At 56.6% G+C, this 12,706-nt stretch overlaps 1 protein-coding gene across 7 annotated transcripts in view; it reads left to right on the forward strand.

Annotated features, from left to right (window-relative positions):
- cyfip2 (cytoplasmic FMR1 interacting protein 2) overlaps positions 1 to 12,706 on the forward strand; it is a 180,223-nt gene that overhangs the window by 27,775 nt on the left and 139,742 nt on the right. For all 7 annotated transcript variants that reach the window (XM_059990728.1, XM_059990727.1, XM_059990726.1 and 4 more), the window contains one exon: positions 9,887 to 9,964. In XM_059990728.1, the coding sequence (XP_059846711.1) occupies positions 9,887 to 9,964 (78 nt within the window). The remainder of the gene's footprint in view (positions 1 to 9,886; positions 9,965 to 12,706) is intronic.

A 12,706-nucleotide genomic window follows, 5' to 3' on the forward strand; every position in this document is an offset into this window, starting at 1 on the left:
CAACGGCAGATCGCCAGAGTCCTGTGTCCTGTGGTCTTCTTCAGTCCATCTCTCCTACCGGGGTATCGGCCGCCAACGGCAGATCGCCAGTCCTCTGTCCTGTGGTCTTCTTCAGTCCATCTCTCCTACCGGGGCATCGGCCGCCAATGGCAGATCGCCAGTCCTCTGTCCTGTGGTCTTCTTCAGTCCATCACCCCTACCGGGGCATCGGCCGCCAACGGCAGATCGCCAGTCCTCTGTCCTGTGGTCTTCTTCAGTCCATCTCTCCTACCGGGGCATCGGCCGCCAACGGCAGATCGCCAGAGTCCTCTGTCCTGTGGTCTTCTTCAGTCCATCACCCCTACCGGGGCATCGGCTGCCAACGGCAGATCGCCAGAGTCCTGTGTCCTGTGGTCTTCTTCAGTCCATCACCCCTACCGGGGCATCGGCCGCCAATGGCAGATCGCCAGTCCTCTGTCCTGTGGTCTTCTTCAGTCCATCACCCCTACCGGGGCATCGGCCGCCAATGGCAGATCGCCAGTCCTCTGTCCTGTGGTCTTCTTCAGTCCATCACCCCTACCGGGGCATCGGCCGCCAACGGCAGATCGCCAGAGTCCTCTGTCCTGTGGTCTTCTTCAGTCCATCACCCCTACCGGGGCATCGGCTGCCAACGGCAGATCGCCAGAGTCCTGTGTCCTGTGGTCTTCTTCAGTCCATCACCCCTACCGGGGTATCGGCCGCCAACGGCAGATCGCCAGTCCTCTGTCCTGTGGTCTTCTTCAGTCCATCTCTCCTACCGGGGCATCGGCCGCCAATGGCAGATCGCCAGTCCTCTGTCCTGTGGTCTTCTTCAGTCCATCACCCCTACCGGGGCATCGGCCGCCAACGGCAGATCGCCAGTCCTCTGTCCTGTGGTCTTCTTCAGTCCATCTCTCCTACCGGGGCATCGGCCGCCAACGGCAGATCGCCAGAGTCCTCTGTCCTGTGGTCTTCTTCAGTCCATCACCCCTACCGGGGCATCGGCTGCCAATGGCAGATCGCCAGTCCTCTGTCCTGTGGTCTTCTTCAGTCCATCACCCCTACCGGGGCATCGGCCGCCAATGGCAGATCGCCAGTCCTCTGTCCTGTGGTCTTCTTCAGTCCATCACCCCTACCGGGGCATCGGCCGCCAACGGCAGATCGCCAGAGTCCTGTGTCCTGTGGTCTTCTTCAGTCCATCTCTCCTACCGGGGTATCGGCCGCCAATGGCAGATCGCCAGAGTCCTCTGTCAATAGACAATAGACAATAGGTGCAGAAGTAGACCATTCGGCCCCTCAAGTCTGCCAAAGGCAGATCGCCAGAGTCCTGTGTCCTGTGGTCTTCTTCAGTCCATCTCTCCTACCGGGGTATCGGCCGCCAATGGCAGATCGCCAGAGTCCTCTGTCAATAGACAATAGGTGCAGAAGTAGACCATTCGGCCCCTCAAGTCTGCCAACAGCAGATTGCCAGAGTCCTCTGTCCTGTGGTCTTCTTCAGTCCATCTCTCCTACCGGGGCATCGGCCGCCAATGGCAGATCGCCAGTCCTCTGTCCTGTGGTCTTCTTCAGTCCATCACCCCTACCGGGGCATCGGCCGCCAACGGCAGATCGCCAGTCCTCTGTCCTGTGGTCTTCTTCAGTCCATCTCTCCTACCGGGGCATCGGCCGCCAACGGCAGATCGCCAGAGTCCTCTGTCCTGTGGTCTTCTTCAGTCCATCACCCCTACCGGGGCATCGGCTGCCAATGGCAGATCGCCAGTCCTCTGTCCTGTGGTCTTCTTCAGTCCATCACCCCTACCGGGGCATCGGCCGCCAATGGCAGATCGCTAGTCCTCTGTCCTGTGGTCTTCTTCAGTCCATCACCCCTACCGGGGCATCGGCCGCCAACGGCAGATCGCCAGAGTCCTGTGTCCTGTGGTCTTCTTCAGTCCATCTCTCCTACCGGGGTATCGGCCGCCAATGGCAGATCGCCAGAGTCCTCTGTCAATAGACAATAGACAATAGGTGCAGAAGTAGACCATTCGGCCCCTCAAGTCTGCCAACGGCAGATCGCCAGAGTCCTGTGTCCTGTGGTCTTCTTCAGTCCATCTCTCCTACTGGGGTATCGGCCGCCAATGGCAGATCGCCAGAGTCCTCTGTCAATAGACAATAGTTGCAGAAGTAGACCATTCGGCCCCTCAAGTCTGCCAACAGCAGATTGCCAGAGTCCTCTGTCCTGTTGTCTTCTTCAGTCCATCTCTCCTACCGGGGTATCGGCCGCCAATGGCAGATCGCCAGTCCTCTGTCCTGTGGTCTTCTTCAGTCCATCTCTCCTACCGGGGTATCGGCCGCCAATGGCGGATCGCCAGTCCTCTGTCCTGTGGTCTTCTTCAGTCCATCACCCCTACCGGGGCATCGGCCGCCAACGGCAGATCGCCAGAGTCCTGTGTCCTGTGGTCTTCTTCAGTCCATCACCCCTACCGGGGCATCGGCCGCCAGCGGCAGATCGCCAGAGTCCTGTGTCCTGTGGTCTTCTTCAGTCCATCAACCCTACCGGGGCATCGGCCGCCAACGGCAGATCGCCAGTCCTCTGTCCTGTGGTCTTCTTCAGTCCATCACCCCTACCGGGGCATCGGCCGCCAACGGCAGATCGCCAGAGTCCTCTGTCCTGTGGTCTTCTTCAGTCCATCACCCCTACCGGGGCATCGGCCGCCAACGGCAGATCGCCAGTCCTCTGTCCTGTGGTCTTCTTCAGTCCATCACCCCTACCGGGGTATCGGCCGCCAATGGCAGATCGCCAGAGTCCTGTGTCCTGTGGTCTTCTTCAGTCCATCACCCCTACCGGGGCATCGGCCGCCAATGGCAGATCGCCAGAGTCCTCTGTCCTGTGGTCTTCTTCAGTCCATCACCCCTACCGGGGCATCGGCCGCCAATGGCAGATCGCCAGAGACCTCTGTCCTGTGGTCTTCTTCAGTCCATCACCCCTACCGGGGCATCGGCCGCCAACGGCAGATCGCCAGTCCTCTGTCCTGTGGTCTTCTTCATTCCATCACCCCTACCGGGGCATCGGCCGCCAACGGCAGATCCCCAGAGTCCTGTGTCCTGTGGTCTTCTTCAGTCCATCACCCCTACCGGGGTATCGGCCGCCAACGGCAGATCGCCAGTCCTCTGTCCTGTGGTCTTCTTCAGTCCATCTCTCCTACCGGGGTATCGGCCGCCAATGGCAGATCGCCAGTCCTCTGTCCTGTGGTCTTCTTCAGTCCATCACCCCTACCGGGGCATCGGCCACCAATGGCAGATCGCCAGAGTCCTGTGTCCTGTGGTCTTCTTCAGTCCATCACCCCTACCGGGGCATCGGCCGCCAACGGCAGATCGCCAGAGTCCTGTGTCCTGTGGTCTTCTTCAGTCCATCACCCCTACCGGGGCATCGGCCGCCAACGGCAGATCGCCAGTCCTCTGTCCTGTGGTCTTCTTCAGTCCATCACCCCTACCGGGGCATCGGCCGCCAACGGCAGATCGCCAGAGTCCTGTGTCCTGTGGTCTTCTTCAGTCCATCACCCCTACCGGGGCATCGGCCGCCAATGGCAGATCGCCAGAGTCCTGTGTCCTGTGGTCTTCTTCAGTCCATCACCCCTACCGGGGCATCGGCCGCCAACGGCAGATCGCCAGAGTCCTGTGTCCTGTGGTCTTCTTCAGTCCATCTCTCCTACCGGGGTATCGGCCGCCAACGGCAGATCACCAGTCCTCTGTCCTGTGGTCTTCTTCAGTCCATCTCTCCTACCGGGGCATCGGCCGCCAATGGCAGATCGCCAGTCCTCTGTCCTGTGGTCTTCTTCAGTCCATCACCCCTACCGGGGCATCGGCCGCCAACGGCAGATCGCCAGAGTCCTCTGTCCTGTGGTCTTCTTCAGTCCATCACCCCTACCGGGGCATCGGCTGCCAACGGCAGATCGCCAGAGTCCTGTGTCCTGTGGTCTTCTTCAGTCCATCACCCCTACCTGGGTATCGGCCGCCAACGGCAGATCGCCAGTCCTCTGTCCTGTGGTCTTCTTCAGTCCATCTCTCCTACCGGGGCATCGGCCGCCAATGGCAGATCGCCAGTCCTCTGTCCTGTGGTCTTCTTCAGTCCATCTCTCCTACCGGGGCATCGGCCGCCAACGGCAGATCGCCAGAGTCCTCTGTCCTGTGGTCTTCTTCAGTCCATCACCCCTACCGGGGCATCGGCTGCCAATGGCAGATCGCCAGTCCTCTGTCCTGTGGTCTTCTTCAGTCCATCACCCCTACCGGGGCATCGGCCGCCAATGGCAGATCGCCAGTCCTCTGTCCTGTGGTCTTCTTCAGTCCATCACCCCTACCGGGGCATCGGCCGCCAACGGCAGATCGCCAGAGTCCTGTGTCCTGTGGTCTTCTTCAGTCCATCTCTCCTACCGGGGTATCGGCCGCCAATGGCAGATCGCCAGAGTCCTCTGTCAATAGACAATAGGTGCAGAAGTAGACCATTCGGCCCCTCAAGTCTGCCAACAGCAGATTGCCAGAGTCCTCTGTTCTGTGGTCTTCTTCAGTCCATCTCTCCTACCGGGTTATCGGCCGCCAACGGCAGATCGCCAGAGTACTCTGTCCTGTGGTCTTCTTCAGTCCATCGCTCCTGCCGGGGCATCGGCCGCCAACGGCAGATTGCCAGAGTCCTGTGTCCTGTGGTCTTCTTCAGTCCATCACCCCTACCGGGGCATCGGCCGCCAATGGCAGATCGCCAGAGTCCTGTTTCCTGTGGTCTTCTTCAGTCCATCACCCCTACCGGGGCATCGGCCGCCAACGGCAGATCGCCAGAGTCCTGTGTCCTGTGGTCTTCTTCAGTCCATCTCTCCTACCGGGGTATCGGCCGCCAACGGCAGATCGCCAGTCCTCTGTCCTGTGGTCTTCTTCAGTCCATCTCTCCTACCGGGGCATCGGCCGCCAATGGCAGATCGCCAGTCCTCTGTCCTGTGGTCTTCTTCAGTCCATCACCCCTACCGGGGCATCGGCCGCCAACGGCAGATCGCCAGTCCTCTGTCCTGTGGTCTTCTTCAGTCCATCTCTCCTACCGGGGCATCGGCCGCCAACGGCAGATCGCCAGAGTCCTCTGTCCTGTGGTCTTCTTCAGTCCATCACCCCTACCGGGGCATCGGCTGCCAACGGCAGATCGCCAGAGTCCTGTGTCCTGTGGTCTTCTTCAGTCCATCACCCCTACCGGGGCATCGGCCGCCAATGGCAGATCGCCAGTCCTCTGTCCTGTGGTCTTCTTCAGTCCATCACCCCTACCGGGGCATCGGCCGCCAATGGCAGATCGCCAGTCCTCTGTCCTGTGGTCTTCTTCAGTCCATCACCCCTACCGGGGCATCGGCCGCCAACGGCAGATCGCCAGAGTCCTCTGTCCTGTGGTCTTCTTCAGTCCATCACCCCTACCGGGGCATCGGCTGCCAACGGCAGATCGCCAGAGTCCTGTGTCCTGTGGTCTTCTTCAGTCCATCACCCCTACCGGGGTATCGGCCGCCAACGGCAGATCGCCAGTCCTCTGTCCTGTGGTCTTCTTCAGTCCATCTCTCCTACCGGGGCATCGGCCGCCAATGGCAGATCGCCAGTCCTCTGTCCTGTGGTCTTCTTCAGTCCATCACCCCTACCGGGGCATCGGCCGCCAACGGCAGATCGCCAGTCCTCTGTCCTGTGGTCTTCTTCAGTCCATCTCTCCTACCGGGGCATCGGCCGCCAACGGCAGATCGCCAGAGTCCTCTGTCCTGTGGTCTTCTTCAGTCCATCACCCCTACCGGGGCATCGGCTGCCAATGGCAGATCGCCAGTCCTCTGTCCTGTGGTCTTCTTCAGTCCATCACCCCTACCGGGGCATCGGCCGCCAATGGCAGATCGCCAGTCCTCTGTCCTGTGGTCTTCTTCAGTCCATCACCCCTACCGGGGCATCGGCCGCCAACGGCAGATCGCCAGAGTCCTGTGTCCTGTGGTCTTCTTCAGTCCATCTCTCCTACCGGGGTATCGGCCGCCAATGGCAGATCGCCAGAGTCCTCTGTCAATAGACAATAGACAATAGGTGCAGAAGTAGACCATTCGGCCCCTCAAGTCTGCCAAAGGCAGATCGCCAGAGTCCTGTGTCCTGTGGTCTTCTTCAGTCCATCTCTCCTACCGGGGTATCGGCCGCCAATGGCAGATCGCCAGAGTCCTCTGTCAATAGACAATAGGTGCAGAAGTAGACCATTCGGCCCCTCAAGTCTGCCAACAGCAGATTGCCAGAGTCCTCTGTCCTGTGGTCTTCTTCAGTCCATCTCTCCTACCGGGGCATCGGCCGCCAATGGCAGATCGCCAGTCCTCTGTCCTGTGGTCTTCTTCAGTCCATCACCCCTACCGGGGCATCGGCCGCCAACGGCAGATCGCCAGTCCTCTGTCCTGTGGTCTTCTTCAGTCCATCTCTCCTACCGGGGCATCGGCCGCCAACGGCAGATCGCCAGAGTCCTCTGTCCTGTGGTCTTCTTCAGTCCATCACCCCTACCGGGGCATCGGCTGCCAATGGCAGATCGCCAGTCCTCTGTCCTGTGGTCTTCTTCAGTCCATCACCCCTACCGGGGCATCGGCCGCCAATGGCAGATCGCTAGTCCTCTGTCCTGTGGTCTTCTTCAGTCCATCACCCCTACCGGGGCATCGGCCGCCAACGGCAGATCGCCAGAGTCCTGTGTCCTGTGGTCTTCTTCAGTCCATCTCTCCTACCGGGGTATCGGCCGCCAATGGCAGATCGCCAGAGTCCTCTGTCAATAGACAATAGACAATAGGTGCAGAAGTAGACCATTCGGCCCCTCAAGTCTGCCAACGGCAGATCGCCAGAGTCCTGTGTCCTGTGGTCTTCTTCAGTCCATCTCTCCTACCGGGGCATCAGCCGCCAATGGCAGATCGCCAGTCCTCTGTCCTGTGGTCTTCTTCAGTCCATCACCCCTACCGGGGCATCGGCCGCCAATGGCAGATCGCCAGTCCTCTGTCCTGTGGTCTTCTTCAGTCCATCACCCCTACCGGGGCATCGGCCGCCAACGGCAGATCGCCAGAGTCCTCTGTCCTGTGGTCTTCTTCAGTCCATCACCCCTACCGGGGCATCGGCTGCCAACGGCAGATCGCCAGAGTCCTGTGTCCTGTGGTCTTCTTCAGTCCATCACCCCTACCGGGGTATCGGCCGCCAACGGCAGATCGCCAGTCCTCTGTCCTGTGGTCTTCTTCAGTCCATCTCTCCTACCGGGGCATCGGCCGCCAATGGCAGATCGCCAGTCCTCTGTCCTGTGGTCTTCTTCAGTCCATCACCCCTACCGGGGCATCGGCCGCCAACGGCAGATCGCCAGTCCTCTGTCCTGTGGTCTTCTTCAGTCCATCTCTCCTACCGGGGCATCGGCCGCCAACGGCAGATCGCCAGAGTCCTCTGTCCTGTGGTCTTCTTCAGTCCATCACCCCTACCGGGGCATCGGCTGCCAATGGCAGATCGCCAGTCCTCTGTCCTGTGGTCTTCTTCAGTCCATCACCCCTACCGGGGCATCGGCCGCCAATGGCAGATCGCCAGTCCTCTGTCCTGTGGTCTTCTTCAGTCCATCACCCCTACCGGGGCATCGGCCGCCAACGGCAGATCGCCAGAGTCCTGTGTCCTGTGGTCTTCTTCAGTCCATCTCTCCTACCGGGGTATCGGCCGCCAATGGCAGATCGCCAGAGTCCTCTGTCAATAGACAATAGACAATAGGTGCAGAAGTAGACCATTCGGCCCCTCAAGTCTGCCAAAGGCAGATCGCCAGAGTCCTGTGTCCTGTGGTCTTCTTCAGTCCACCTCTCCTACCGGGGTATCGGCCGCCAATGGCAGATCGCCAGAGTCCTCTGTCAATAGACAATAGGTGCAGAAGTAGACCATTCGGCCCCTCAAGTCTGCCAACAGCAGATTGCCAGAGTCCTCTGTCCTGTGGTCTTCTTCAGTCCATCTCTCCTACCGGGGCATCGGCCGCCAATGGCAGATCGCCAGTCCTCTGTCCTGTGGTCTTCTTCAGTCCATCACCCCTACCGGGGCATCGGCCGCCAACGGCAGATCGCCAGTCCTCTGTCCTGTGGTCTTCTTCAGTCCATCTCTCCTACCGGGGCATCGGCCGCCAACGGCAGATCGCCAGAGTCCTCTGTCCTGTGGTCTTCTTCAGTCCATCACCCCTACCGGGGCATCGGCTGCCAATGGCAGATCGCCAGTCCTCTGTCCTGTGGTCTTCTTCAGTCCATCACCCCTACCGGGGCATCGGCCGCCAATGGCAGATCGCTAGTCCTCTGTCCTGTGGTCTTCTTCAGTCCATCACCCCTACCGGGGCATCGGCCGCCAACGGCAGATCGCCAGAGTCCTGTGTCCTGTGGTCTTCTTCAGTCCATCTCTCCTACCGGGGTATCGGCCGCCAATGGCAGATCGCCAGAGTCCTCTGTCAATAGACAATAGACAATAGGTGCAGAAGTAGACCATTCGGCCCCTCAAGTCTGCCAACGGCAGATCGCCAGAGTCCTGTGTCCTGTGGTCTTCTTCAGTCCATCTCTCCTACCGGGGTATCGGCCGCCAATGGCAGATCGCCAGAGTCCTCTGTCAATAGACAATAGGTGCAGAAGTAGACCATTCGGCCCCTCAAGTCTGCCAACAGCAGATTGCCAGAGTCCTCTGTCCTGTGGTCTTCTTCAGTCCATCTCTCCTACCGGGGTATCGGCCGCCAATGGCAGATCGCCAGAGTCCTGTGTCCTGTGGTCTTCTTCAGTCCATCTCTCCTACCGGGGCATCGGCCGCCAACGGCAGATCGCCAGAGTACTCTGTCCTGTGGTCTTCTTCAGTCCATCGCTCCTGCCGGGGCATCGGCCGCCAACGGCAGATCGCCAGAGTCCTCTGTCCTGTGGTCTTCTTCAGTCCATCTCTCCTACCGGGGCATCAGCCGCCAATGGCAGATCGCCAGAGTCCTGTGTCCTGTGGTCTGCTGTTTACACCACGCCACTTCAGATGATTTCAAGACGAAGATCCTTCCTCTTTCAGGGATGAGATCTTTGGAGCTTCTGTTGGCATTTCTGTAGCTCTGGGATGGAGTTGCTAGCCCCATGCCCGAGCCATCTCCTTTCGCAGATGGGTTTGTGGCTGCCCATGGTGGTGCTATGGAGAAGTCTGCCCTTGTCCAGCCCTCTCTCAGTCCCAGTGGGTCAAACTAGACCAGCTCAGGGAGACATGAATGAGTTGGGCCGAAGGGCCTGTTTTCACACAGTGGGGCTCACTGACTCCATCCTTCTGGGATCCCTCCAGGAGAGAAGCACTTCACTGTACCCTCGACAGTTTGAAGTCGGAGGCCCTGCACTGGTCAGGTTGACCCAGCTGTTGCTGTGATATGCAGGGTAACATGATGCGGAGGGCAAGCTGTTGCCCGCACAGCTGATGAACCGAAGGAACAGCAGAGACTGATACCGTTTGGCATCAGTGTTGTCGAGGGAGTTGCCAGTCAGTTTTGAACTCAATGTAGGACTGCTTTAGGGACTCCAGCTCTGAATTTTTTCCTCCAGGTTAATTCCCAAAGCCTTCTCCATGAATGGGTATAGCCACAACGCAGTGGAGGTTTGAGGTGATTGTTTTCCTTTTTCGAGGTGAGCTGCCAACCAGGGCTGACAAGCCCCATCTTCCTGGTCAGTTTAAACCCCTCCCAACATTGAAAAGGTCTGTGGGTGAGCTGCTGGGGCTACAGGCCAGGTACAGGTTGATGGGAGCAGGCAGTTTAAATGGTTTTGGCATGGACTGCTGAGAAATTGGGGCTAAGGGCCAGGTGCTGGTAAGCAGTTGCTGATGGTGGGTCTGCAATATAGTCTGGGTGTGCTGGGTATTAACGGTCTGTCTCTTGCTTCAGAATGAGATGCTGGACGAAGGTCACGAGTACGCAGTGATGCTTTACACATGGAGAAGCTGTTCACGGGCCATCCCTCAGGTAAGTCTGGTCCCAGCACTGACCCCTGTCACAGTCATTCAGACAAACACCTTCATTCCCCCGACTTTTGTTCTGCCTGTTGGCTCCCTGACCCTGTCAACCCCTCCCCTCCAACCCACTGTGTAACAATTCCGAGTACTAATCACTGACTGTACGTATATACAAAAAAATGGCATATGTTCCTCTGGACTTTGAAACGTACGGTATGTCACACACAGCACATAAGCTGAAATATTATCATAAATATGCAATAAAATAGATTTCAAAATGTATGTAGTGCACTGCACTGTAAATGGTAAACAGTGAGGATTGGTTCAAGAGAAATGTCAGCATGAAATACTGTTGTGTCACTCTGACTGAGACAGTTGACACTGAAATGCAGTCATGTCACTCTGAGACAATTGACACTGTGAAATGTTGTTGTGTCACTGACTGTGGCTATCAACACTGGGAAACACTGTTGTGTCACTCTAACTGAGACTGATGACACTGTGAAACGCTGTTGTGTCACTCTGAGGCTGTCAACATGGTGAAATGCTTTTGTGACACTGACTGACGCCATTGACACTGAAATGCAGTCTTGTCACTCTGAGACAATTGACACTGTGAAATGTTGTTGTGTCACTGACTGTGGCTATCAACACTTTGAAACGCTGTTGTGTCACTCTAACTGAGACCGATGACACTGTGAAAAGCTGTTGTGTCACTGACTGTGGCTATCAACACTGTGAAACATTGTTGTGTCACTCTGTGGCTATCAACATGGTGAAACACTGTTGTGACACTGACTGAGACTGTTGACACTGAAACGCTGTTGTGTCACTCTGACTGAGACCGTTGACACTGCGAAACGCTGTTGTGTCACTCTGACTGTGGCTGTCAACATTGTGAAATGCTGTTGTGACGCTGACTGAGACAGTTGACACCGTGAAACACTGTTGTGTCACTCTGACTGTGGCTATCAACATGGTGAAACGCTGTTGTGTCACTCTGTGGCTATCAACATGGTGAGACACTGTTGTGACACTGACTGAGGCCGTTGACACTGTGAAACGCTGTTGTGTCACTCTGACTGAGACAGTTGACACTGTGAAACACTGTTGTGTCACTCTGAGGCTGTCAACATGGTGAGACACTGTTGTGACACTGACTGAGGCCGTTGACACTGTGAAATGCTGTTGTGTCACTCTGACTGTGGCTGTCAACATGGTGAAACGCTGTTGTGTCACTCTGTGGCTATCAACATTGTGAAACTCTGTTGTGTCACTCTGAGACTGTTGACATTGTGAAACGCTGTTGTGTCTGACTGTGGCTATCAACATTGTGAAACACTGTTGTGTCACTCTGAGACTGTTGACATTGTGAAACGCTGTTATGTCACTCTGTGGCTATCAACATGGTGAAACGCTGTTGTGACACTGAGGCCGTTGACACTGTGAAACACTGTTGTGTCTCTCTGACTGTGCCTATCAACATGGTGAGACACTGTTGTGACACTGACTGAGGCCGTTGACACTGTGAAACACTGTTGTGACACTGACTGAGGCCGTTGACACTGTGAAACACTGTTGTGACACTGACTGAGGCCGTTGACACTGTGAGACACTGTTGTGACACTGACTGAGGCCGTTGACACTGTGAAACACTGTTGTGACACTGACTGAGGCCGTTGACACTGTGAAACGCTGTTGTGTCACTCTGACTGAGACAGTTGACACTGTAAAACACTTGTGTCACTCTGTGGCTATCAACATGATGAAATGCTGTTGTGACACTGACTGAGGCCGTTGACACTGTGAAACGCTGTTGTGTCACTCTGAGACTGTTGACATTGTGAAACGCTGTTGTGTCACTGACTGAGACCGTTGACATTGTGAAATGCTGTTGTGTCACTGACTGAGGCCGTTGACACTGTGAAACGCTGTTGTGTCACTCTGAGGCTGTCAACATGGTGAAACGCTGTTGTGCCACTCTGAGACAGTTGACATTGTGAAACACTGTTGTGTCACTCTGACTGTGGCTATCAACATGGTGAAACACTGTTGTGTCTCTCTGACTGTGGCTATCAACATGGTGAGACACTGTTGTGACACTGACTGAGGCCGTTGATATTGTGAAACACTGTTGTGACACTGAGACAGTTGACACTGAAATGCTGTTGTGTCACTCTGTGGCTATCAACCTGGTGAAATGCTGTTGTGTCACTGACTGTGGCTATCAACATGGTGAAACACTGTTGTGACACTGACTGAGGCCGTTGACACTGTGAAACGCTGTTGTGTCACTCTGACTAAGACAGTCAACACTGTGAAACGCTGTTGTGTCACTCTGACTGAGACTGTTGACACTGCGAAACGCTGTTGTGTCACTCTGACTGTGGCTGTCAACATTGTGAAACGCTGTTGTGACGCTGACTGAGACAGTTGACACCGTGAAACACTGTTGTGTCACTCTGACTGTGGCTATCAACATGGTGAAACGCTGTTGTGTCACTCTGACTGTGGCTGTCAACATGGTGAAACACTGTTGTGTCACTCTGACTGTGGCTGTCAACATGGTGAAACGCTGTTGTGTCACTGACTGAGACCGTTGACATTGTGAAATGCTGTTGTGTCACTGACTGAGGCCGTTGACACTGTGAAATGCTGTTGTGTCACTCTGACTAAGTCAGTCAACACTGTCAAACACTGTTGTGTCACTCTGTGGCTATCAACATGGTGAAACACTGTTGTGACACTGACT

This window comes from Hypanus sabinus, chromosome 15 (genome assembly GCF_030144855.1).
Source record: "Hypanus sabinus isolate sHypSab1 chromosome 15, sHypSab1.hap1, whole genome shotgun sequence".
Classification (NCBI taxonomy): domain Eukaryota; kingdom Metazoa; phylum Chordata; class Chondrichthyes; order Myliobatiformes; family Dasyatidae; genus Hypanus; species Hypanus sabinus.